Here is a 27,296-nt window from a genome sequence, read left to right as displayed (position 1 = left end):
CGCCCTAGGCAAAGGTTCCCAATGCCGCCCCTGTTTTCCCCCAAATCCTCTGCCCAGCTCACAGACACATACACAGAGTCCTAATAATATTCACATGACCCGAATTAAAGGGATGATTCCCCCTGCAGTGCCCCCATTAGTAAGGGCCCCTGTAGTTCCCACAGTTGTAATGCCCTTGTAGTGCCCCCAGTAGTAATGCTCCCTGCAGTGCCCCCAGTAGTAATGCCCCCAATAGTAATGCTCCCTGCAGTGCTCCCAGTAGTAATGCCCCTTGAAGTGCCCCCAGTAGTAAGGGCCCCTGTAGTGCCCCCAGTTGTAGTGCTCCCAACAGCGCCCCCATATGATGCCCCCAGTAGTAAGGCCTCTGTTGTGCCCCCTGTAGTAAGCCCTCCGCGCACACACATACATTTTTTTTTTAAATACTTACCTTAAACCCAGCTCCAGTGCGTGCTGCCGTCCGTCCCCTGCGCCCGCTCCTCGGAACTATGGGAGTGACGTCACTCCCATAGTGCACTGCGGGACCTGGAAACCGGAGCCAGGAGTGAGCTCCGCCCTCTGGCTGCCGCTGGCGCCGGGGGGGGGGGGGAGAAGCCGAGCGCCCGCTGGTAACACAATCTCAGCTGGCGCCCGGCAAATGGAGGGTGTAGAGGGTGCGATCGCTGGACCAGCGGGACCCTTGTGTCGGCAGGCCCCATAGCAACCGCACCCTCCCTAGTTAGGCGGACTTGGAAGCGCCCTCTAGTGTGGCCGTCATCCCTAGGTAGCTGCGTAAGCTTGCCTAGTGGTAGCACCAGCCCTGGATGGCATGGCTCTAGATATAAAGTATATGATGCTAGCAAGGAAGGCGAACGGTAAGAATACTGTGATATTATAGAAAACAATGCTAAGAAAATGGTAATATCATGGAAGACAAAGGGAAAAATACAGTGATATCAGACAATGGTAAGATATTGTGATAGTGTGGAATACAGTGGTAAGAATAATGTGACATATTAGAAGACAATGGTAAAAATACAGTTATATCATGACAGATAGAGATAAGTATACAGTGATATCAAATGTTAAGAGTTCTGTGATATGGAATACAATGGTAAGAATATGGTGATGTCATGGAAAAAAGATATGGTTAAGAACTTACCCTTGTTATCTCTCTTTCTTCGAAGTCCATAGAGTCCACAGGGTTGACCTTGGGGTATAGGTTGGGAACCAAATCCGGGCACCACGCAGTTAAAGCCTTCAGCTCCCAGGATGCACTGGGTCCACTCTCCCTATAACCCCGCCCCCAAGCCAGAGGCACCTCAGTTTGTAAGTAGCCAAAGGCTGGAGGATGAAAGAAAGAGAGAGAGAAGACTGAAACACTCAAGAACATACTCACAGAGAAGGAGACGGGAAACCGGTGACCAGTAATAGAGCCCATATGAAGCCAGGTGCGTCAGGGTGTGGACCCCATGGACTTCGAAGAAAGAAAGATAACAAGGGTAAGTTCTTACCATATCTCTCATTTTCTTCTTCAGGGTCCATAGGGGTTCACGAGGTTGACCTTGGGGATGTCCCAAAGCAGTCCTTATAAGGGTGGGGACACTTCTGTGATGAGAGGAAGCATCCTGAGAGGTAAAGGAATCCAATGCATAGAACCTTAGAAAGGTGTGGACAGAAGACCACGTGGTCACCTTGCAAGGCAGAACAGCCGAGGCGCCACAGTGAGCCGCCCACGAGGGGCCCATAGCATGAGTAGAATAAGCATCCACAGAAACAGAAAGGCCTTCCTATGTGTAGGCCCCTGAGATAGACATACGAAGCCATCTAGCCAATGTCTGTTTATTGGCCGGCCATCCTTTCCTGTGAAATCCATAGACTACAAATAAAGAGTCTGATTTCCTGAAGGAACTTGAACAGACCACGTAAATCCTGAGAGGTCGGACCACAGTCAATGAGGCCACCCCAGTCGAGAGGACTGGAGACTGAAATGTCGGTACAATAAGTTCCTGAATAATATGGAACTTAAAAACACTTTAAGGACAAACACAGGGCATGTGCGACTCACAACCCTGTCTTGGTGAAATATCCAAAAGAGGGAGCCACATGAGAACGCTCCCAATTCCGACACTCTCCTGACAGATGCAAACGCCATAAGAAAGAGAGTCTAAGCCATAAACCACATAAGGGCTATCAAAGCTAGTGGTTCAAATGGAGACCACAGGAGGACACGAAGAACCACTGCCAAATCCCAAGGAGCCCCTAGGGGGGATAAAGGGAGGTAGAATTCAGAAAACACCCTGAAGGAGGGTCTGTATACCCGAGAGTGAGGCAATTCCACATCCGAACCATACTGACAGTGCAGAGACCCGCACTTTCAGGAAGGCCAGGCGGAGGGCGAGACCCAAGCCAGCTGTAAGGAATGCCAGAACTTCTGGAAATCCTAAACACCTGAGGATCGTAGCTACAGGTACGATACCATAAGAATTATGTATGCCATATTCTGTGGTAGATCCCAGCAAAAGCTGGCCTACGCACTCTAAACATCCCGATGATGACAGAGACAGAGAAGCCTTAGGACCACATTAGGGACGCAGTCAAAGACAAACGATCCAGGTCCAGGGAAAGTCAAGGACCCTGAGACAACTGGTCTGGATATTGAGGCAGCAGGAACGGAGTGTAGATGGAGAGACTCCGAAATTTTAAGTACCAGTGACGTCTTGGGCAATCTGGAGCCACCAGCAGAAGAGTACCTCCGTCTCGACTGAACTTCTGAAGATCTCGAGGAAGAAGAGAGTCCGGAGGAATCGGGTACACAAAGTGGAAGGTCCACTTCACTGACCACGCGTCACCAAAAGTTACTTCAGTACCCCTAGTTCTGGACTCTAACACCGGCAGTGGGTGATAAGAGTCAGGAGGCAAAGAGGACCACCTCTGGAAGGCCCCCTCTGCTCACTAGGAGTTGAAACCTCTTGGAGAAGAGACCAGTCCCCGGGATGCACGTCGTGACGGCTGAGGAAGTCCGCTTCCCAATGGAGAACTCCCGGAATGAACACTGCAGAGATGGCCAGGAGGAGACCCTTGGACTATGTCAGAATGTGTCACATTCCTGTCATTGCTGCCCAACAACGAGTGTCTCCAAGATGTAAGGCACTGTTGTGACATTGTCGGACTGAATCTTTACAGGTTTACCGTGTAGTATGTGTTAGGCCAGAGCGAGGGCCCAAGACAGCTTGAAGATCCAATAAGTTGATTGGCAGGGCGGATTCGACAGACGTCCAACTGCCCCAAAAGGACCGGTCACTGCGCCCCAGGGACAGGCGTCATTTGTAAAGGACTACCCTAGATGAGATGGCCATAGCCACCCAGATAGAGACAGACGTACCTCCGGAGAGAGTATCATCGTCTGAACAGTGATCTGATGGAGAAACCCGTTCCACCTGGAGAGGATAAGTTTGTGCAAAGGCCTGGAACTGCAGTTTTTATGTGAGCAACAAAAGACATCTTATCCCCAGAAGTTTTTGAGTGAAAAAGCTCTACAAATGCATCAGCCCAGCACTCAATAGAATTAACCAACTATGCGATAGCCATGGTTGGACGGGCAAATGCCCATGAAAGCGAGTATATTGATTCCAGGCAAAGTTACCTCCTATGGATTCGTAGAATCCATCCGGGCAGGAATGAGAGGCATAGTAGCGCTCTTAATCAGACGAGTAAGATGAAAATCCACCCTAGGAGGTGATTCCTATTACTTGTAATGACCCTCAGGGAATGGGAAACATGAGGCCAAACTCTTTTCTGATACCGCTTATCTGGCGATAGCCAGACTCCCGCCATGTAATCCACCCACTGGTCAGAGAAGGGGAACACAGCCAAAGACACTTTAATGCTTAAACTGAGGGCGATATGATTTAGGTGCATGTTTCACATCCTCTATCACTAGGATGGACCTGACCACCAGCATCCAAGCAGGGATAATAATACTTGATTTAGGCTCCCTCTCGTGTAAGAGAAATAGGGGTCCGGTACATTATCTGGATAATCCTAGGCTGACGAACTGTGTTAGAAAGCCGTACAGACTGGGGAGACACCACAGGGCGTATATTAAGCATTCTTGTGTTTCTTAGAAAATGACATCCACCCAGGATGGATGTTGTGGTAATCCCTGCAAACGAATTGACAGACTGTTGTGGTACCTGAGGGAATTGCTTGCACCGTGAAAAACCCTAGTATGGAGCGACAGTCTGTGTCACAGGGGTAAAGTACAAGAACTGCAAGATACCCTGAGAGGGAAGGGTAGCATGTTAAGGTAACCCCAAGCGGGTTATAACTATGGGGGCCACCAGGCGATCCAACATAACCCTTCCTGAGTCAAATCCTCCGTACTCACACCTGCAGCACATGACTTGCAGGATAGCAAAAAATGGGTGCAGTATCGTGCTTTATTTCCTGGTCAGACATATCTGACTAACAATCATTGTGGAAATATCAAGCAGCGCTATACTGGTCCTGACTGGCGCTAAGATTAGCTGCAGGGACCCATTATCAGTGTATGCAACACACTGTTCCATCTAAAATATGGCAACGTGCAGCACGCAACAGTATGTGACAAACCTCACAAATATTGACATGTATATATATGTGAGGTCTCAAAACCACCCTAGGTACACCTGTTTAGGGCAGATTGTAAAAAAAAGGGATAGATATATATACTGACAGGTGAGAGAATAAAGCACAGACAGTCAGCGCTAGCATTAGTCACATACAATGCAGAAATATATATACATAAACATTACATATAATATACTGCAAATGGCACTACATTCAAGTGCCCAGATCCAGTGTCTGGGGAGACTATAGCGCTGTGTACACTGACCTACATGGTGAGGTACGCAGGGGGACTGGACCAACTGACATCCTTGGAGTTCTGTGCTGCAGCACATAGTAAAATGGCCACCGGAGACCTCAGAGGAAGCGTAGCCTACGGAGGAAGCAGCTCAGGGACGCCAGACTACAGGCTTGAAAGGCGCGCTGAACTGAGGAGCCGCTACAACAGGGAAGGCTGCCTCCGCATTGCAGGCTATTAACCCTTGGGACTCCGGCTCCCGCTCTTGAAGTCCCTGGTAATCTAGTGGACACGCGGGGTATGGGGGGGCCCGCCGCCACTGCGAGCGCCTCCGGTCTGTCCCCCAAAGACCGGAGGCATCAGACTGACCCGCGACATTACCTGTTCCCCGACGATCCAGCAGCAGTCCAGGGTGCCCGCAGAGTCCAGCTAGCACAGACTCTGGGGACCCGCCGAGATCCCCAGATCTGTACTGACGTCTCGGCGCCGGCGGGGTGACAGAGCGTCAGCTTGGACATCCTATGGACAGTCTGACGCTGCCCCTCCGAAGAGTCAAAAGTAAAAATAAACCTTAAACTCATAAAAATAAAATAAGCTTAGGGGCTGCAAATCAGCCCCCCTGCGCAAACGGTGACCCGACTCCGGCCGGGCACCAACTTAAACTGAGGTGCCTCTGGCTTGGGGGCAGGGTTATAGGGAGAGTGGACCTAGTGCAGCCTGGGAGCTGAAAGCTTTAACTGCGTGGTGCCCGAATTTGGTTCCCAACCTATACCCCAAGGTCAAAATATGGTGAGGTCATTGGACAGTGGTAATAATACAGCAATATTAGAGAAGACAATTGTAAGTTGATGATATCATGAAATATAATAGGAAAAATAAGATGATAACATGCAAGAGGTTGGAAAGAATACAGTTATATCATGGAAGACTACGGTGATATCATAGAAGACGATAAGAAAATGGTGATACTGTATCATGGAATACTATAGCAAGAACACGGTGAAATCACAAAAGACAATTTTAACCATATGGGAAATCATGACAAGGATAAAGAAAACAGTTAAAAGTTACAGTGGATGTTAATCAATAACAAAGTAGAAAACTCCAGTAACACGTAGCAATTTGCAATAACAACTAGCAATTCACTAATTCACTATACCATCAATTTGCACTAGCAAACAGAATATTGCAGTAACACCAAAAAATTTGGCGAAACACTCAGCAATTTTCAGGAGCACACAGAATATTGCAGTAGAACACAGCAATTCACAATAACACCCAGCAATTCACAGTAACACCCAGCAATTTGCAGTAACACCCAGGAATTTGCTATAAAATGATCTAGTCCAATTATACAATCCCAGCATATGTTTGATTGGTTGGTACTGATTACAGCGCATTGTTAGTAAACAAATGACAATTCTACGAATAAAATATCAATAAGGTGCATTAAATACAGTAGTGTCATTTATATCACTATGGGCGGGATGCCAGCAAAGGGAGAAATGCGGTCAAACCCTGCAAATGCGGGTTTGACCACATTTCTCATATACACCAGGCCTCAGAATGTGATGCATGCGTCAGGAGGTGGTGTTACCCTATAGGCTTTTATCCGGAGAGTGCTGTGAGAAGGATTCAATTGGATGCCAGAGGAGCTTCTGGGTCTTAGACCCAAAAGTCCCTCATTCGCAAAGGGCAGCTCTTACTGAGAGAGCGGTCCTTTGTGCATTCCTTCTTGCATACCGGCATTATCAACGCCAGCATGCATGCGAAGAGCGTCAGGATGCATCGCATCCCGAATGCGATGCGTCATATGTCCTTTGTATTATATTTGCGTTCCAGCAACTGTTTTTCTTGACGTTCCCTACGGTTTATTCTATAACCATAAAGTAAAGTGTACTGGCAATAGATTTTCTGTATAACATATTGTGATAGGATCACTGGTAAAGTGGTCTGTGACAGGGACATTTATCCCAGATTCCTGTCTCATGTGTTTAAAATCCCCAGGAGAAAGTCTGCAGTGTAGCAGGCTTGAGTTTCGGCTTTTTTGAAAAGCCGGTTTGGGACTTGGGGGTTGTGGGTGAGAGGAGAGGGAGGTCTCCACCCACGGCCACTCCAGGTTTTGGTTCTCGCAGCCTGGAACAGGCTTGTTAGTTTTCCACCTGAGAGTGGCCAATATAAGCCTAGTGTGTTTAGGGCTGATTGTCTCACCTGGGAGAGCAGACAGGGAGTTTGCTCAGAGACACTTGAAAACCTAACTGTAAGTGTGGTGCTGTGCCCTTGTTGCTGGTGAGGGCATTAGGCCCTGCCAGGTTCTGGTAGTGAGGGAACTACCTGTGAAGTTAGTGCCCCGACAGGGCTAGGATTTATGTTTATGTTTTCTTTATGTTTGTTTCTGACATTGTACAATAAAGACTGGCGCCGACCAGCTTGTACTTGCATCCAGTCTGGCGTACTGTTTCCCAGCTGCTGTGTGTGAAAGGAAGGAGTCCTCTACCCAGGAGAGGGACCCCCTAACCTAACTGTGTCACAATATGGTGGAGAATGCGGGCACCCACACACACTGAAGTTGCAGCTAGAGGAAAACTTTCCGTTTAAAAATTAAAGGGACAGACACCCAATTTGTGAGTGTGGAAATAACACTGTGTCCTTGGAGTCCCATAGAGGAGGCGTCAGCCAATGCTCAGAGAGGCAAGGTTCAGCTTCCAACCTACACCCCAGGACAAAATGGAGGACATTATTAAGGCCTTGCTTCAAGCTACAGCAGCTCAGCAGGAGACAAACAAAATTCAGCAGGAATCTAACAGACTTCAACAGGTCGCCATTGAGGAAACCCGCCAGGCCTTAAGAGAGGTGGTACAGCACCTGGTCGCCCGGCCCAGGGATGTTAATACTGGTCCTCCCACCACCACTCACTCCGTACGAGCCAGTCACTTCCTCCAAAAGATGACTTCGGGCGATGATGTGGAGGCCTATCTCGCCGCATTTGAAAGAACGGCCGAAAGGGAGAGTTGGCCCCAGGAGCAGTGGGCAAGTCTGGTGGCACCATTTTTGTCTGGGGAGCCACAAAAAGCATATTTCGACTTATGCCTGGCTGATGCCAAGGACTATAAGAAACTAAAACAGGAGATCCTAACTCGCTTGGGAGTCACCACCTTTGTTCATGCCCAACGGGTCCACCGCTGGGAGTTCCATATGGACAAGCCTCCACGTTCACAGATGCATGACCTCGTCCATCTGTCCTCAAAATGGCTACAGCCCGAGATGCTGACGGGACCACAGATCGTGGAAAGGGTCATGATGGACCGGTACCTGCGATCATTACCCGTGACTCTGCGCAAGTGGGTGAGCCATGCAGACCCTAAGACCGCGAACCAGTTGGTCGAGCTAGTGGAGAGGTACGTGGCGGCTGAGGAGTATGCCCCACCAAGCCCCGATGGCGCCCCGGCGAACTCCCAGTGACACTGGTAAGACTGTTCCAGGGGAGAAGAGTGCTGGGCGGTGGGATGTACCTAAGACTGAGGGTGTAGAACCTGGAGACAGGCCTGCCAGGCCAGGAAGGTTCTTGCCCCGTAAACGACTAGACATTAATATGATTCAGTGTTTCCGGTGTGGTGACTTCGGCCATATTTCCGCTAATTGTTCACTTACAACTGAACCTATGCAATGTGATACTGCTCATGTCTACCGCAGGGGGTCTTTCTTTGCACAGACAGCCTGTACGGCTGACCGGCAGGCTGAGACTGATAAGCACATGTGTGTACTCACTGTAGATGGCAACCGAGTAGAGGCACTGTTAGACTCTGGTAGCTTGGTGACACTTATAAAAGCTGAGCTGGTGAACCCCTTGAGGCATAAGGGGAAAACTGTTGGTGTGACCTGCATACATGGGGATAATGGATATTATGTTACTGCCGAGGTGAACATCGAGACACCATGTGGCTCGGCTATAGTTTCTGTGGGTTTGGTGCCTGGTCTGATGTACGATGCAATATTGGGGAGAGACTTTGCTCACTTCTGGAAATTGTGGGAAAACCATTTTGTTCCACAAGTGAACAACCTCGGTCCACTTGAGAAGGTTGTCGATATAGTGGAGGAGGGAGTTTCTTCTGAGTCAGAGTTATTCCCTTTTTCTACTATGGTTGGCGAACTAGAGAATGCGGAGCGTGACGGTGGCCCGCCAACTGATGTGCCTCCCATTGAGGTGGGAAGTGTTGTTGGGCCAGGTGATCGTCTGCCTGATTTAGAGGTCAGAAGAGAGGTCTTTGCCGTGGAGCAGTTGAATGACCCTACTTTGGTAAAAGCCAGGGAGAATGTAAAAGTAGTTGATGGTAAACCCGTAGACCCTGATAGTCCTTTGTCCTATCCCCACATGGTAATGTGTCAGGTTTTGTTATATCAGGTGACTAAGAAGGGGGAAGATATTGTGGAACAACTAATAGTTCCCAAAGCCTACAGAAGAACAGTGTTGGATCTGGCCCATGGTCATATAACGGCAGGCCATCTAGGGGTAGAGAAAACCACTGAGCGAATAATGCAGAGGTTTTTCTGGCCCGGGCTCCATAAAGAGGTATCTGACTTTTGCGCATCCTGCCCTGAGTGTCAGTATTATGCTCCCAGACCACATTTTAAGGGTCCACTAGTTCCATTGCCTATTATAGAGGTGCCGATAGTGAGAGAGCACCTGGAACAGGCTCAACAGGTACAGCAGAGGGTATACAACCGCAATGCTCGGTTACGCAGCTTTGCTCCTGGGGACAGAGTGTTAGTGTTGGTTCCCACTGTGGAAAATAAACTTTTGGCTAAATGGCAAGGGCCCTTTGAAATCTTAGAAAGAGTGGGACAGGTCAATTACAAAGTTTACCAGCCGGGGGAAAAGAAAGCCGGAACAGATATACCATATAAATCTGTTAAAGCCCTGGAAAGATAGAACGGTACTGTCGGTCGACCGAGCCCCTCCAGTAAATCTAAAGCCCTATAGGTTGCCAGTAGCACAAAGAGAATCGGTGTCGAAAGAAATTAAAAATATGCTAGAGTTAGGGGTTATTGAAGAATCACATAGTGAATGGTCAAGTCCCATTGGGTTGATTCCAAAGCCCGACGGGAGTGTGCGTTTCTGCAATGACTTCCGAAAGTTGAGCAGTGTTTCAAAATTCGATGCCTACCCGATGCCACAGTGGAGAAGGAGGCGTTGGCCATAAAGTGGGCGTTAGGGGCTCTCAGGTACTACTTGGTTGGTAGAAAGTTCAAATTGATCACTGACCATGCCCCTTTGAAGTGGATGTCCGAAAATAAGGACAGTAATGCGAGAATTACGAGATGGTTCTTGGCGTTACAAACTTTTACATTTTCAGTGGAACACAGGCCAGGGGGCCTGTTGTCTAAAGCAGACGCGTTGTCACGCGTTCATTGTTTGGGGGCTTCAGTTGTTCCGCCAATAGGTCGAAACAAAGGGGGGGATATGTGATAGAATCACTGGTAAAGTGGTCTGTGACAGGGACATTTATCCCAGATTCCTGTCTCATGTGTTTAAAATCCCCAGGAGAAAGTCTGCAGTGTAGCAGGCTTGAGTTTCGGCTTTTTTGAAAAGCCGGTTTGGGACTTGGGGGTTGTGGGTGAGAGGAGAGGGAGGGCTCCACCCACGGCCACTCCAGGTTTTGGTTCTTGCAGCCTGGAACAGGCTTGTTAGTTTTCCACCTGAGAGTGGCCAATATAAGCCTAGTGTGTTTAGGGCTGATTGTCTCACCTGGGAGAGCAGACAGGGGGTTTGCTCAGAGACACTTGAAAACCTAACTGTAAGTGTGGTGCTGTGCCCTTGTTGCTGGTGAGGGCATTAGGCCCTGCCAGTTTCTGGTAGTGAGGGAAATACCTGTGAAGTTAGTGCCCCGACAGGGCTAGGATTTATGTTTAGGTTTTCTTTATGTTTGTTTCTGACATTGTACAATAAAGACTGGCGCCGACCAGCTTGTACTTGCATCCAGTCTGGCGTACTGTTTCCCAGCTGCTGTGTGTGAAAGGAAGGAGTCCTCTACCCAGGAGAGGGACCCCCTAACCTAACTGTGTCACAATATACATATGCACAAAGAACTTCCTTACTCTGCCCTCTAGTGGTGACATTACTGTGAAATATGTTTGCATTAACAAAGATGTAATATGTATTTCTCAGACATTTTAATGACCTTTGTTCTTCTAACATAAAAAACCATATGCCTCATGAAACAGGTTATGTATTCACATAATGTACTTCCATCTATTACTATATGGCATCACAGACACAGTGTGAAAAGGTAGCAGTAACATAATGTCAGTCTACATGAGGCAGCCTGCATCACACTGAGGGGTCTATTCACTGTGTTAATTACCAACGATTTCCCTTGAACTCCCTGGGCAACTCACCAGCACTCCTGGACAGACGATTTCCAGTGCATCGTTAAGGAGATTGCCAGATCTTACCTGGGTACTCTCATTGTACCACTTGTACTGGAGGTCCTTGCACTGTCACAACAAGGTCCACCTTATGCTGAGTTCAAAAGCAGATATCCTTACACTAATTCACGTCCCGGAACAGACTATGGGGTACGCTCACTCCTTGTATTAACGCTTTTGCACTCAAGGGGCAGCAGCTGCACCATAGCACGCCATAGAGGGATCTGTCATTTTCTATTTTCTAAATTTATCTCCATACATACAATATACTATATGCCAACATTTTTTATATTTATGGTAAATTTAGCCTTTATGACAATACTAGTTACTTTGATATTTCTTTCTTTCAGTTGGCAGAGTGTGACATTTATGTATATCTGAGACAACTCTGGATTGCTATACGGAACATGTAACTGCATTATAACTGTTATTTGAGTTTGGGAGGAATTTACATCTCTATAACATCCAAAGGTGATCTATATATTATCACTCAGCGAAGTAATATCCAAAAAAAAAAAAAGAGTTCCTTTTCTCCAATTTTTTGTTCTGTTCCATATTTTACTCTCAGGGGTGCACCCCCACATGTGTGATACTGGTGATAAATATTACCATAGGATCCAACTTGATTAGTGGGCTATTAGTAATTAAGATTTAATCTGTATTACTATCTTGTCATTCTATTATTCTTTGTCTTACCAGTGTTCAGGTTTTCCCCTGCCATTTTCCCTTGTGATTTCTTACCTGCAGTATGTAAGATCTGAAGATACGACAAATGACCTGTGGGACTGGGCATCGGATTGTTATCGTTCCTGGAAGCTGCACGATTTGCATGTTTTTAAACTATGTATCATTCGGATGCATCATTTTCGTGCAAATTGTGCCTAAAATCATATCGTGTGTCTGGCAATCTCTTTAACGATGCACTGGAAATCATTAAGGAAGCACAATAGATCGTTAGTCACATTGCAGAGTTTAGCAAGATATCGTCTTGTCCAGGAGTGCTGGTGAGTTCAAAAGAAATCATTGACGATATCGCATCTTTTGCGAGTCGTCCAGTGTGTGGACGACAAATATTAGGGAAATTGCAAAAACCAGTGTTGATGTAAAAAAAAATATTATAGGAAAAAGCTCAGACTGAGGAAACACCTACTAATTACGATTCTTCTTTTATATGTCAATTAGCTCCACATCTTAATTTTATAGTATAAATTTCCTTTACCTTAGTCTGAGCATTTTATTATAATAAATTTAATATATTTGTATACCTACAATGGTTTATGCACTAGATTTATTTTTATTGCTTTATTTTTAATTTGTAGTTTAAGGTATTTTTGTTTGTGGTTTAAAATTGTTTTTAAGGTGCACTTTTTCTGTAGTTTATAAGAGATGCACGGGCTTATGTAATAAGGTGCAAGCTTTTGCCACTGCAGGAATACATGTGAGAGTGTTCCCGTATTTTTAAAGCCGTAGTCATTTTTCAAGGCAAAACCGCTTTAAAAATATAGGAACCCTCGCATGTATTCACACAGCAGCACCCCATTACATAAGCTTGCACCCTATTACATAAGCCCTGCAGAATCTCTTACACCCTATATGTATAATTTGGAGTTTGTAGCTTATAAATATGGTATGTACAGCACTTTACTAATATATGTAGACTACGTAATAAGGGCCGTATTCAATTAGCCACGATAAGTCTGTTTCTGCGAGTGATGTCATTTCGCCATGCGAAAAGTTTCCTCCGTATTCAATTCCAAATAATTTTCGCCAGTGTGGAAACTCAATGCAATGGGACCCTATGAATAGGTGTTGAAAAAAAGTGCAGAATTGGGGTTTTGGGGTGCAAAGCTGGGGGAACTACCCTGCACCCTTGGGGCAGTCCCCCAAAGGAAATCTGCGTCAAAAAAAAGTTTTAAAAAGTATTTAGATCACCCCCAAAAAGTACTTTCGTTTTGGGGGCAAAAAAGTTCAAAGTTGGGGGACAAACTTAAAAACTAGTGAAATAGACTCCAGGGGGGTCCCTAAGTATGCCCCAGGTGTTTTTAAGTTTGCAGGTGCTTGCTGTAGGTGGATTTTTTACAATTTTTAAAAGTTCGCTTTAGCAACTTAAAATTATGGTAGCACCCATTTTCATGTACCCTAATTTTGCTGGGACTACTTATTTTGAACAAAAAAACCTAGTAAATGCTATTCTTCACCACTTCTGCAAAGACGCGAAATAATATGAGATATGGTAAGAACTTACCCTTGTTATCTCTATTTCTACGAAGTCCATAGGGTTCCACAGGATACCTTGGGGTATAGGTGTGACGTCAGTCGCTGGGCACCATAGAGTTAAGCTTTTCAGCCTCCCAGGATGCACTAGGGTCCCCCTCCTATACCCCGCCCCCGAGCCAAGGCACCTCAGTTAGTTATCAAGCCATAGGCCGGAGGAGGAGAAGGAAGAGAGAGAAAAAAGATCTGGACACATACAAGAATCACATTCTCACCAGAGGGAGACGGAAAACCGGTGACCAGAGCAAAGCCCATCTGCAGCACAGGTGCGACAGGGCGGGAGTCCTGTGGAACCCTATGGACTTCGTAGAAATAGAGATAACAAGGGTAAGTTCTTACCATATCTCATATTTTCTACTTCAGGGTCCATAGGGTATCCACAGGATACCTTGGGGATGTCCCAAAGCAGTATCCTTTAAGGGTGGGGACGCTCCTGTGCAGAAAGGAGAATCCGCCGCCCGAAGGAAGCATCCTGAGAGGCGAAGGTGTCAATCCTGTAATACCTCACGAAGGTATGGACAGAGGACCACGTAGCAGCCTTGCAGATCTGAACTGCCGAGGCACCACGTCGAGCTGCCCACGAAGGACCCACAGACCTAGTGGAATGAGCCTTCAGAGAAGGAGGGACCGGTAGGCCTTCATGAAGATAAGCTTCAGAAATAGCCATACGGATCCAGGCTGCCTAAGTTTGCTTTGAAGCAGGCCAACCCTTTTTACGGAAGCCATAGAGGACAAACAAAGCGTCCGACTTCCTAAACGAAGAAGTGCGGTCAACATAAGTCCTTAAGGCCCGCACAACATCCAAAGAGGCCTCACCCAGGGAAAGACCAGGTGAGTTAAAGGCCGGAACAACTATTTCCTCGTTAACATGAAACTGGGAAACAACTTTGGGAAGAAACTCGGGCCGAGTGCGGAGCACTGCCCTGTTCCCATGAAAAACCAAGAAAGGGGGTCTACAAGAAAGAACCCCTAACTCAGAAACACGTCTGGCCGAAGCAATGGCCAGAAGGAAAACAGTCTTAGCTGTTAGCCATTTAAGATCCACTGAGCCCAGTGGTTCAAACGGCGGTCCTTGGAGAGCCCTCAGGACCACAGCCAAATCCCAAGGCGCCACAGGTGGAACAAAGGGCGGCTGGATGTGGAGACCACCCTGCATAAAGGTGCGCACATCCGGGATTGTAGCAATCCTACGGTGAAACCAGACAGATAGGGCCGAAACCTGTACCTTCAAAGAAGCTAGGCGAAGCCCATGATCTAGTCCCGCTTGCAGGAAGGCGAGAATCCGAGACAGACGAAACTCCCGCGGTGCATAACCTCTCGGTCGACACCACTGGAAGAACGTATGCCACACGCGATGGTATATCCTCGCGGAAGACGGTTTCCGAGCTCGTAACATGGTACGCACCACAGAGCTGGAAAACCCCCGGGACCTCAGCATGGCCGTCTCAACAGCCACGCCGTCAAAGACAGCCGAGTCAGGTCCGGGTGAAGGCAAGGACCCTGAGAAAGAAAGTCCGGTCGTAGCGGCAACCGCAGAGGACTGTCCACGGACAGACCCCGAAGGTCTGAGAACCAGTGCCGTCTGGGCCACGCAGGAGCTATCAACAGGAGCGTCCCTCCTTCCTGTTTGAATTTCCGGATTACCCGTGGAAGAAGGGAGACCGGAGGGAACAGGTATGCGAACCGGAACGTCCACCGGATGGACAGAGCATCCACCAGAGACACCCCTTCGTCTCTTGTGCGAGACCCGTACACCGGCAACTTGTTGTTGTGCCGGGACGCCATGAGGTCGATTTCTGGAAGACCCCACCTGTCCACCAGTAGTTGAAAAACGTCCGGGTGCAGGGACCATTCCCCCGGATGAACGTCCTGGCGACTTAGAAAGTCCGCCTCCCAATTTAGCACTCCCGGGATGAAGACCGCTGATATGGCCGGAAGATTGCGCTCCGCCCAAACCAGGATCCGAGAGACCTCTACGAGAGCCGCCCGACTGCGAGTTCCTCCTTGCCTGTTTATGTAGGCCACGGTGGTAGCGTTGTCCGACTGGACCTGCACCGGGCGACCCTGGAGAAACCGCTGTGCCTGCTGGAGAGCATTGAAGACCGCTCGGAGTTCCAAGATATTTATTGGAAGCTCCGCTTCTGTCGGCGTCCACCTGCCCTGGAACAAGTGTGGACCCGAAACTGCTCCCCAGCCCCGAAGACTGGCGTCCGTTGTCAACAGGACCCAATTTGGAACCCAGAACGGACGTCCCTTGTTGAGGTGGGTCGTCTGTAACCACCATGCAAGGGACAGGCGAACCTCCGGGGTGAGCACAATCGTCTGGGACTTCAGAGACCGAGGCAGCCCGTTCCACTTGGACAGGATCAGGTGCTGCAGAGGTCTGGAGTGAAACTGGGCGTATTCCACCATGTCGAACACCGACACCATGTAGCCCAGTAACCTCATCGCCGAGTGTAAGGACACCCGGCGGCTGTGCAGGCAACTGCGCACCCTTGACTGTAAAGCAGAGATCTTGTCCTCCGTCACGAAGATCCTTTGCTGTCCCGAGTCCAATAAGGCTCCAAGATGCAGAATCCTCCGAGACGGGATTAGAGTGGACTTCTGCCAGTTGATTAGCCAGCCGTGCCGTTGCAGCAGTGCAATGGTCAGGTCCAAGTGGCGTAACAGGAGCTCTGGAGATCCTGCCACCAATAACAGGTCGTCCAAATACGGCAACATGCGAACTCCCTGCAGCCGCAGAGAAGCCGCCATGACCGCCATCACCTTGGTGAAAACACGTGGTGCTGTTGCCAGGCCAAAAGGTAACGCCCGAAACTGGAAGTGGTCGCTGCGGATTGCAAATCTGAGGAACTGTTGATGGCGCAAAAGAATAGGGACATGCAGGTAAGCGTCCTGTATGTCCAATGACACCAAGTAGTCCCCAGGTTCCAGCGCCAGAATGATGGACCGTAGGGTCTCCATCCGAAACTTCGGGACCCGCAAAGACTTGTTGAGTGCTTTGAGGTTGAGAATCGGACGATATGACCCATTGGGTTTCTGTACCAAAAATAGATTTGAATAGAAACCCTGGCCCCTCTGGGAGAATGGAACAGGCACTATAACTCCAGCCTGGAGCATAGTGTGCAATACCTTCCGCAGCTCCGTAGCCTTGTTCCGGTCTGATGGTAGACCCGTGGTGAAGAAGCGAGCCAGGGGGTCTGTGCCGGAAGGAGAGGGCGTATCCGTGGGAAACCACCTCCAGAACCCAAGTGTCTGTCGTAGTGGTCGACCAACACTGGGCGAACTGTAGCAGGCGGCCTCCCACCCTGGGATCCCCCAAAGGGAGGCCCGGACCGTCAGGCCGCAGGCTTGTCATCTGGCTTGGGGGCCGGACGTCTGGTACTCCATGCCTGCTTCCGGGGCTTGACCGATTTCTTAGGGCCAGCCTATCGAGGAAACGACTGTGGTTTGGGCCTGCCCTGGGCCCTAGATGACCGAAAGGACGATGGTCCAGAACCAGAAGGAGCAGCGGCCGACGGGAGACAAGCAGATTTGGCTGCCGCCAGCGTGGCCACAATCTTATCCAGATCCGGACCGAAGAGAACTTCTCCGGTAAACGGCAACGCTTCCAGACCTTTCTTGGAATCTGCGTCCGCCTTCCGACGAGCAGCTACCACTGCTGAAGAAATTCTAGACACCAGAGTACTAATGTCTAGAGCCGCCTCGTTGATGTAGGTGGCCGAATCACGGAGATTGCCAATCAACTCCGCCTGTTCGGCCGGACAGTCGGATTCAAAAGAAGCCTCTAATGAATCCGCCCAGCGCTCCATCGCTCTGGCAACCCAGCAAATGGCCATAGCCGGCCGTGCTGCCCCCCCTGCAAGGGAATAAGCGGACTTCAGGCAGATTTCTACCTTGCGGTCCGTAGCATCCTTAAGGGAGGACATGGATGGCATCGGCAATGTGGCACTACGGACAAGACGGGTCACGTGAGAATCCACCTGTGGAGGGGATTCCCACTTAGCAAAATAATTATCCGCGAACGGATAAGCCACCGCCAGGCGTCTCTGCGGCTGGTATCTTTTGCCAGGTTGTTTCCACGCCTCCTCTAAATGGTCCACCAACTGACCCGAAAGAGGAAAGACTGTGGCATCGCCCTTCACATCTTTGAAAAAGGCATACTTAGATTTAGCCGCTGGGGGAACTTCGTCCTCAATCACCAAGGCTGTGCGGACCGCCCGAATAAGTCCAGGAATATATACTTTGGACTTAGCATCAGCGTCCTTAGTATGGAGAGGTTCCTGATCGTAAGGATCCAGAATCTCCCCATCATCAGACGTCCCTTCGTCATCCTCATAAGGAGCGGACAGAGACGCCACCGGCCTTTTATGAGGCCGCATCACAGACTCCCCTTGCAACACATCCGACAAGTGCTGTACAGAACTCGTCAGGGAGTTAACCCACGCTGGCTCCTGAGAACCCGGGAGCGGGGAAATAGGGAGACTGTGGGGTACCACCAATTGTCGTGGGAACCCCTGCATGGGTGACGACACCACAGACTGCTGGGACAAACCCATCGGAGTAAACGCGGGCTGCGGAGCTAACTGGCCCACTAAAGCTGTTAACGCCTGAGCGAAACAAGCCCAGGGCGGCTCCTGTACCGGTGCTGTAACCGTAATAGGCCGCGCCATGGACAAACACTGCCGGCAAAGGCCCTCCGCGCTACCCTCCCCCTCCGCTAACGGTACTTTGCACGTGGTACACTGTAGCCGGAGGGGAAAATCACTTTCAGACATGATGGCACCACGTATGTGACCTCTCTCACCAATTAAGTATTAAATAGGCGAGAGACCACCCTGCAGCACCGCACCACAAGGGCTTTAGCAGAAAGAACAGGGACAGTAATAAAGCTGACAGTTTAGAGAAGAAAAGTTACAGGCAGCGCTAGCACAGTCACATACAATGCAGAGAAATAACAATTCCTGCACTAACAGCGCTGATCACTCAACTACACAGACACAGGGCCTGGTAGGACACAGCGCTGCATACACAGACCTGAGCCACAGCGGAGGAGAGGTATGCGGGGGGACCCAGACCACGATGCTTCCGTCCAGCGCTTCCAGCAGCGTTCACCATGCGTTCTGGAGAAGATGGCCGCCGAGGAGCAGAGAGGAGGCTGGCCTGGGGGAGGAGCGCTGCCACAGGACCAGTCGGCAGCATGCAGAGAGGGCTGTGTGCCACGGGGGAGGCGCCGGCTGTGAGACAGGGAAGGCGCACTCCCCTGGCATGCATTTAACCCTTGGGACGCCGCAGCGCTACCGCTCTGCTGCGGTCCGCTGTCCCAGGGGGTAGTGGAAAGCGCAGGTTGGTCGCCTGGCTCCACGCTGCAGCCAGTCCCCAGGGAGCCCCCTGCCTGGGGACTTAGGACCATGTGACCAGCGGGGACCCACCGCTGCTTACCTTTGTCCCCCTTGGATCCAGCCATGGTCCGGAACATCTGGGGTCACCGCTAGCTGTGACCCCAGATGCTCACTAGCATCCCCGGATCGGTACCGGCGTTCTGGTACCGGCGGGGGTGTATGGAAGACAGCATGGACGTCAGGACTGACTGTCCATGCTGTACATCCAGATGTGCAGCCACAGCTGCACTGAAGAAAGCTTCAGGGGCTCTTCTAGCCCCCCACTCCGACAGGTGCACCCGACGCCGGCCGGGCACCAAACTAAACTGAGGTGCCTTGGCTCGGGGGCGGGGTATAGGAGGGGGACCCTAGTGCATCCTGGGAGGCTGAAAAGCTTAACTCTATGGTGCCCAGCGACTGACGTCACACCTATACCCCAAGGTATCCTGTGGATACCCTATGGACCCTGAAGTAGAAAGAAGCTATTTAGAGCATATACAGTAAGTACCCCAAATACCTTCAGCAGGGCTATTCGGGGGTATCTTCAGTGATCTCCAATGTTAGACCATTTTTTGGGGGGGTGTCAGCTCATTTCCCCAAATCTGACAGTACATATTACAGTTTCGCCGGCTCTCATTTTCGCTGATGCCTAATTGAATACGGCGGAAAGTGGACATGCGCGCAATACTTTTCCACATTGAAAACCAGCGAAGTGGTCGAAAAGTACTGCATGCGAAAAGTACAGGACTATTCGCCTGGAATTGAATATGGCCCAATGTAGGGTATTAATGGATCAGAGGAGGGGGGCCCCAAACCGGTATCGTGGCTAGGACCCTATGGGATCTTAATATGGCCCTGTTCAGGATGGGGAAGAATAGGGGTAGATCACATTAGTGAGGATGGACAAGGACTGAGCAGGTTACATTAATCAGGGGGGTTGAGTACAGGGGCATTGAAATAATGATCCAAGCAGTAGCTTTACCACACACTGATATTAGATGGGGACAGGGGCGTATCTATAACGGTTCCAGGGAGGCCCACACCACACACCCTGCACCCATATAGTCTTATACTTACCTGTCCATAGTCTCCAGAGTGTTGCTCCGCAGCTCTGGCCCGGCTCTGCAGAGTAGCAAAAATCACTGGGAAAATGGTACTGCTGTCCCCAAGAAAACAGCGTAGGTGCCATTTTCCCAGAGGCCAGCGCATGCGCATTAGATTCTGGCGCTAAGCCAGAATCTACTGCACCGCCAGAGAGAGGAGGGGGCCCACACTGAGTCTGCAAACGGGCCCCCTCCGCTCTTAAAACGCCCCAGGTTGGGGAATATTACTTAGAAGCAGGTTGCAATAGTCAAGGTGGGAAAAGACCATGTATACGCAGAATTGTAGCACTAATTAATAGCTATTTTCTGCAGAGAATTTCAATGTTATATGTACATGACTAAATCAAAACAGGATATGTTAAATACAAAACAAACAAACATCAGTGAGTGACAAATGCTGAAGAAAAAAAACTGAAAACCTTACATTTGACAGTTCCATATATTATATACATATCATGTACCTTTATGGACTTTATTAACTTTTTAAGAAACAGATTAACTGTCAAGTAATGTATTAAATTAATGTCCTAACCCCTTTCAAGAAATATGTATAATCAGTACATGCTGCTTATTTATAATGGGGGAATAGATGAGACCCCTATATGTAGGAAACCTTTATACCAGCAAATGAAATGCATAGGGCTAGGTAGGATTTAGAACTTCGTCTCTGTTTGGCTCATACATTTTCTATTGCTGAGTTATCTTTTCTTGGATCAGAAACAAAGAATAATGATAATACCAGTTCAATGCTTTGTAGGAATGTACAATAAAAATGGAAGTACAGTAACACAGCATGCAGTGGGGTCCTATCATTAGCCCTCAGCAGGAACAACAAACAAATGATTAATATCTAAATTTCATGTCAAAAGTTTGTTTAGAAAACCATTGTTTTCATTTTTAATAAAACATTTATTACTAAATTTGATCGCCCAGAGAGGCAGAAGTAAAAAAGAAAATAATTATTACAATGCACATTTGTAACAACACATTGACTTTCAAAGTGAGTAACTTCTCTTGCATTGCTTGTTTCTCTTTTAACAAACAATATGGCATTTCTATAATAGACTTCGTACTAATGTAACCAAAAGTGGGCAGCACAGAGGTCAGAACCACAAACACAGAATTTGTAGAGGGGGGCTTACAAATGCATGATTTTGGAGTAAGTGTGGCCAGCCCATGAAGAGTTCATACAGTAGTTACCACATAACAAGCTAAAGGGCTGCCACATACAAAGTGCAGTATACGCAGGGGCGGATTGGCCATTATATTTTGCGGGATAAATCCCGGTGGGCCGATTGGTTGTGGGGCCGCTTCTCAACTGTGGCCCCGCCCACTGATTTGCGTCACCTGTATTCCCTTGCAGCCCGGCTGTCAGTGCCTGCCCGCGGCCCGCGAGAAGAGAGGCCAGCTAGCCTATTAAAGCCCCACCCGGCACGCCATCTACGTCACATGCGCCGTCGGGGACTTAGGAAGTGTGCGGAGAGCACACCAGCAGGTGCGGGTCCACGTGTGTCGGCGGCTGGCTTGCGGTAAGTTGCGGGGTCGGGGGCCACCCAGGCAGTCAGCCTGATTGTCTCCTCTCTACTCTGTTTCCTCCCCAGGCTGTGACTTGTGAAGTTAAAGTTTAATCTCACAGCCTGGGGAGGGAGCAGAGTGGAGAGGAGACATTTGGGCTGGCTGCAGTCAGTAGCTGGTAGCGCGGTAGCAGTTGACTGGTAGTAGGCTAGCTAGAGGATTCAGGTCAGGAAGACCTGGGCTGGGCTGAGGGTTTATTGAAATTACAATTCATGAAGAGATTATACCCAGCCGGGGAAGGACAATGGCAATGGGGCTGGGCTGGCTGCTGGGAGACTGGGACTGAGAGACACAGCAGCGCTGCATGCAGGACTCTCTGTCCTGTGACATGACAGGTCGGGGCGAGTCTGATCATAGGGAGATGGAGTCTGGAGAGATATATCTCTCATCTATATCAGGGGGAATGTCTGGGGTGGTGGCCCTGGGGGGATTAATAATGATCTGAGGGGGCGTTATTGTGCACTATTAGAGATGATCTGTCTGTGGGGGAGGGTTGGAGGGAGCAAATTTTTGCTAAGAGGCGATGATCTGTCTGTGGGGGAGGGGGGGTCTGTTGTACTATGGGGAGATGATGATCTGTCTCGGGGAGGGGGGTCTGTTGTACTATGGGGACATGATGATCTGTCTGTGCTAAGGGGAGATGATCTGTCTGAGGGGGGTTATTCTGTGCTAGGGGGAGATGATCTGTCTGTGGGGAGGGGGCTATTCTCTGCTCAGGGAAGATTATTTGTGTGGGGGAGGGGGGCTACTCTGTGCTAATGGGAGATTATGATCTGTGGGGGAGAGGGACTATTTAGTGCTAAGGGGAGATGTTGATCTGTCTGTGAGGGAGGGGGGCTATTATGTGCTAGGGCAGGAGGATGATGCTGAGAATATGTAGCATAATGGTGCTATAGAGACGCAGGATGATAGCGCTGGGAAAATGCAGGATGATGGAGCTGGGGATATACAGCATGATGGCAATGTGGAGACATAGAAGGTTGGTGCTAGAGAGAAGCAGGGGGACAGCTCTGAAGAGACACATAGGGGGTGGATGGGCTGAAGACACACCAAGGCGAGGGTGCTGGAGACACACATAGAGGATGGTCGGACCACTGGTACTATTAGAAGAAAAGGCTGGGGCACAGTAATCATCAGTAACACAACAATTCTAATTAATTCATATTACTGATGCAAATGGTACCAAATTAGCAAATATATTTTATTAATATAAAATAGTTTGATATGGGAAACTCATATTTTGTTCTGCCCAAAAACTTCTGTTACTATCTGGATGAACCTATGGTGCATAACGATGACATTGGCTTTATTACAACACAAACAGGCGGCTTCCAAACCATGTGATGTCCCGCATGAATAGTGAATACCGACTCAAGACACTGCCTGTCCAGAGAGGAGAAATTTCTCCAGAGGTTCCCCGCTGCAGAGAAATCATATAGGTAAGAAAACTCATTCACATGCTTGCTGTGCTTATTCACTAGAGAGAAGGACTGTGGTCATGGCTATCAGCTCCTGGAGTGGCGGGCATGCCCCCAGTATGATGAAAATGGGGGAGTGGCTTGCGGGCATGGCATTTCACATTAGGCCACACCCCTGCCACAAGGCCACACCCACATTTTTCCGCACGCCTTCGGCGCGCACACATAGGGCTACTTTCAAATTTTTTTCCAGGGCCACTTTAAATTCCCAATCTGCCCCTGAGTATACGTAATACTTCAGACAGTGCCAGCGATCATAGTAAGCCGTTAGATGCGGCAGTATGGCCAGCCCGTTTGAGCTGAATGTTTTGGTTTTTTTAAAATACGTGGGCAGCATTACCCAATCGAAGTCCCCTGCTCTGCGAAGCATTGGAATAGTCTGGCTGAGAGGCAGAAGAACCTAGCATCACCATGGACACATATGTACACACTGGTCTCCTTATACACTGGATAGTGTACGTAATACAATATTAATAATTAACACTATAGATGGACTACAGTATAGGTGTAGCTGACAGATCTGCAAAACAAACTATGTATCAAACATATTTATTTCATATAAATAACTAGTGGTCAGGAAATAGTCAAACATCCCATGATAAAAATACATGCAGAATATAACCAGTAGGAGACAGAACTGAGCACATACTCTCCCAATTCATGGTGGGTGGTTGCAGGGCTGCCAAGAGCTAGGCCGGGCCTAGGTGACGGGGGCGTGACCTAATCGTGGAAGGTGTGGCCACGTCCCCTTAAGAAAAATAAATAAAAAAGCTTTGTTGTGGCGCTGCACGCTAAGGGGGGGGGCACTGTGAGTCCCTCAGCCAGCGCATATTTGGGGAGGGGGGAGCGTGCTCAGAATGATCGCCCCCCACAGGCAGAGAAGACTGCTTCTGCTGCTGCCTCAGCAAGCAATCTCCCTTTGCAGCCCAGCACACAGCAGTGTGTGCTGGGCTGCTCAGCTGACAGGAAGGAGGGGGGCGGCATCGGGCCCGGGCCCAGGTAATTACTACTTCGATGCTGTGTCCGTAGCTCTAGTAAAAACGTATTAAATACAACAGCAATTGTGTTCATGATTTCAGAGCTAGCTAAGAGGGGGCAATGTTTTTTTTTTTGCCTATGATTAGGGGCATTAAGGGCCCACCAGGATATGCAGTAGGAGGGGCCCAAGCTTAAGGGGTGTGGCCAGCCGCCACACAGGGACTTGGCCAATCATTAGAGAGGACATGCAAAGAACAGGGCCCCTTTATAAAGCAAAGTTTGTTCATGATCCTGCTCTACTAAGTTACATACTCCTAGAGGAAGGGAGGGTCAGGCCCCCAGGCAGTGGGGCCCACCGGGGATTTCCCCTGTACACCTGTTGGCCAGTCCAAGCCTGATTGGGGCCCTAGAATCTGTACTTGGGAGTCTTCTGACTATCAATTATGCAATACATTATATATTGTGAACTTCCCTTTTAGGTGTCCCAGTACAAGGGCACAAGCACACTTGGAACTGCTACAGGGCAAAGGAAGTGTTATATATATACTGACATACTGCAGTGTTTCCCCGTATGCAAGCACTGTCCACCCAGATATTACCTTATCACTGTCTACAGTGTTCTGCGACGTCCTGGACGCGATAGAGATGGTGTCTGGCTGGCTGCTCCCATCACCTTGACTGTCAATATCCTCCAATCCTTCTCTGTGGTGAAAATAAAAATAAAATGGTGTGGCCAATATTTTTATATATATATATATATATATATATATATATATATATAATCTCAATGCCAAATAGGTCATACTACACTTGTAAACCAACCTTATGCCTCAATGGTATTTGCAGTGAGAACTCGTTGTGATGCCCTCCCCCAAATTATATGGCTGTCAGCTCTATCAACAGGGTTATGGTAGTGGCAATCCACCATGCACATTTCAAGTAGTGTGTGGGGTTGATAATGAGCACCCAAAAGTGCTTAAACAGAATATCAATAATAAAAAATAATAAATAAATTGATACAAGAACTACCTCAGTAAATAGTAATTCATACGGTGAAAATAATATGTAAGTAATTGAATAAGTGCAAAGTGTCTGTGTAAACGTGTTATTGTTTAAACTTAGAAAAGTGCATTGTGCCGCAATATAAACAACTATGTGGAACTCCAGATAAGTGCATTATGCATAAACTGTAAATGGCTGTGTAAAAAGTATCTGTTCATAAAGTGCTTAATATTATCAATGTATTGATATCACAACAATTTAATAAAGGCAAACAACATGCTGCAATGCCCATAGATTGATTAAAAGAAATTGAATTAACTATAATAACAATAAACACAATAGGTAAAAAGTATTTCAGACAAAATTCATTCCATAATAAATAAGGCAGGTAAAAAAAAAATATCACGATAGAAAGAAGCTAGGATCGACAATAATAATCTTATTTTAAAAAGGTAGATTGAGCTCCTAGGCTTTAAATCTGCCTCATTTATTGTAAGGATTGATATTGTGCTTAAGCACTTTTGGGCGCTCAATATCAACCCCACACCTTACTTGAGATTATATAAATAATAATATATATATATTTTTTTGATTCTCATTACCAATAATATTACAATATACATCCAATGCTGCACCCTTCTAACGTCTTTTCCAAACAGACTTTGTCTAAAAGATATTGCAGAGAGAAGAAGGGGTGCACAATCATAAAGTGTGCTTAAAACTTTTATGGTGCTAATTAAAATCACATACATCAAGTATAGTATATATAGGTACATCAACCAAGCTTCTTAGCGTCTCTCCATTGTCCCATCCACTGGAGCACTTTCAGATGCTTTCTGTCCCTGGTATTTCCACACATCCAGATCGTTATTGCAAGTAAGTGATTTTTTGGCCATGCCGATACGGGTTTCATCACACAAAGGACTTAGTCAGTGGCTGTATAATTTCTATGGTTAATATCTGATGTCTAAAAAAGTTTAATGCAGCTTTTGCTAAGTTTATGCTGTATTAATAGCAGCTCTGTGTAACGGTGAGATATATATGCATATTTTCTATACTGTCTATATATATATATATATATATATACACACACATTCAGCGGGTATAAAAAGTATTAAACACATCAACATTTTTCTCAGTAAATATATTTGTAATGGGGCTATTTTAATGAAATGTTCACCAAATGTCAGCAATAACCCATGCAATCCACACATGCAGAGATATCAAACCATAGACGTCCATAAATTAAGTTATGTGTAATAATGTGAAATGACACAGGGAAAAAGTATTGAACACGCTTACTGGAATTATTTATTTAATACTTCGTACAAAAGCCTTTGTTGGTAATGACAGCTTCAAGACGCCTCATGTAAGGAGAAACTAGCCACATGCATTGCTCAGGTGTGATTTTGTCCCATTCTTCCTCACACAGTCTGCAAATCTTGAAGGTTCCGTGGGCTTCTTCTATGAACTCTGATCTTTATTTCTTTCCATAGATTTTCAATTTGATTCAAGTCAGGTGATTGGCTGGGCCATTCTATCAGCTTTATTTTCTCTCACTGAAACCAATTGAGAGTGTCCTTGGCTGTGTGTTTGGGAGCATTGTCTTGCTGAAATGTCCACCCTCGTTTCATCTTCAGCATCCTGGTAGATTGCAGGAGATTTTTATCAAGAATGCCTCGTTACATTTTTCCATTCATCCTTCCTTTAAACATATGAAGTATGCCAGTACTGTATGCTGAAAAACTAGCCCCACCTCCAAACTTCACTGTGGGTATGGTGTTTTTGGGGTGATGTGCAGTGCCATTTCTCCTCCAAACATGGTGTGTATTATGGCATCTAAAGAGTTACATTTTGGTCTCATCTGACCAGACTATATTCTCCTAGTATCTCAGAGGCTTGTCCACATGTTGTGCAGCAAACTTTAAACGAGCTTCAACATGAAAACTTCAGCAATGGAGTCTTGCGTGGTGAGCGTGCAATACAGGCCATGGTGATTGAGTGCATTACTTATTGTTTTCTTTGAAACGATTGTACCTGCTAATTCCAGATCTTTCTGAAGCTCTCCACAAGTGGTCATTGGCTCTTGGACAACTCTTCTGATAATTCTTTTCACTCCTCTGTCAGAAATCTTGCGAGGAGTACCTGGTCATGGTTGGTTTATGGTGAAATGATGTTCTTTCCACTTCCGGATTATGGCCCCAACAGTGCTCACTGGAACATTTAGAAGTTTAGAAATCCTTCTGTCCATCAATAC

The 27,296-nt window shown here is 47.7% G+C and overlaps 1 protein-coding gene across 3 annotated transcripts in view; it reads right to left on the bottom strand.

The window, feature by feature from the left end:
- The window catches only part of KALRN (kalirin RhoGEF kinase), a 1,228,991-nt gene that overhangs the window by 478,662 nt on the left and 723,033 nt on the right, over positions 1 to 27,296 (bottom strand). For all 3 annotated transcript variants that reach the window (XM_088460751.1, XM_088460749.1, XM_088460750.1), the window contains exon 33: positions 24,637 to 24,739. In XM_088460751.1, coding sequence (XP_088316877.1) covers positions 24,637 to 24,739 — 103 coding nt within the window. The remainder of the gene's footprint in view (positions 1 to 24,636; positions 24,740 to 27,296) is intronic.

Source organism: Taudactylus pleione, unplaced genomic scaffold, assembly GCF_031769625.1.
Source record: "Taudactylus pleione unplaced genomic scaffold, aTauple2 ptg000977l, whole genome shotgun sequence".
In the NCBI taxonomy this organism is placed as follows: domain Eukaryota; kingdom Metazoa; phylum Chordata; class Amphibia; order Anura; family Myobatrachidae; genus Taudactylus; species Taudactylus pleione.
The sequence above is the reverse complement of the archived record's forward strand: the minus strand, read 5'-3'. Positions and strand labels throughout refer to the sequence as shown.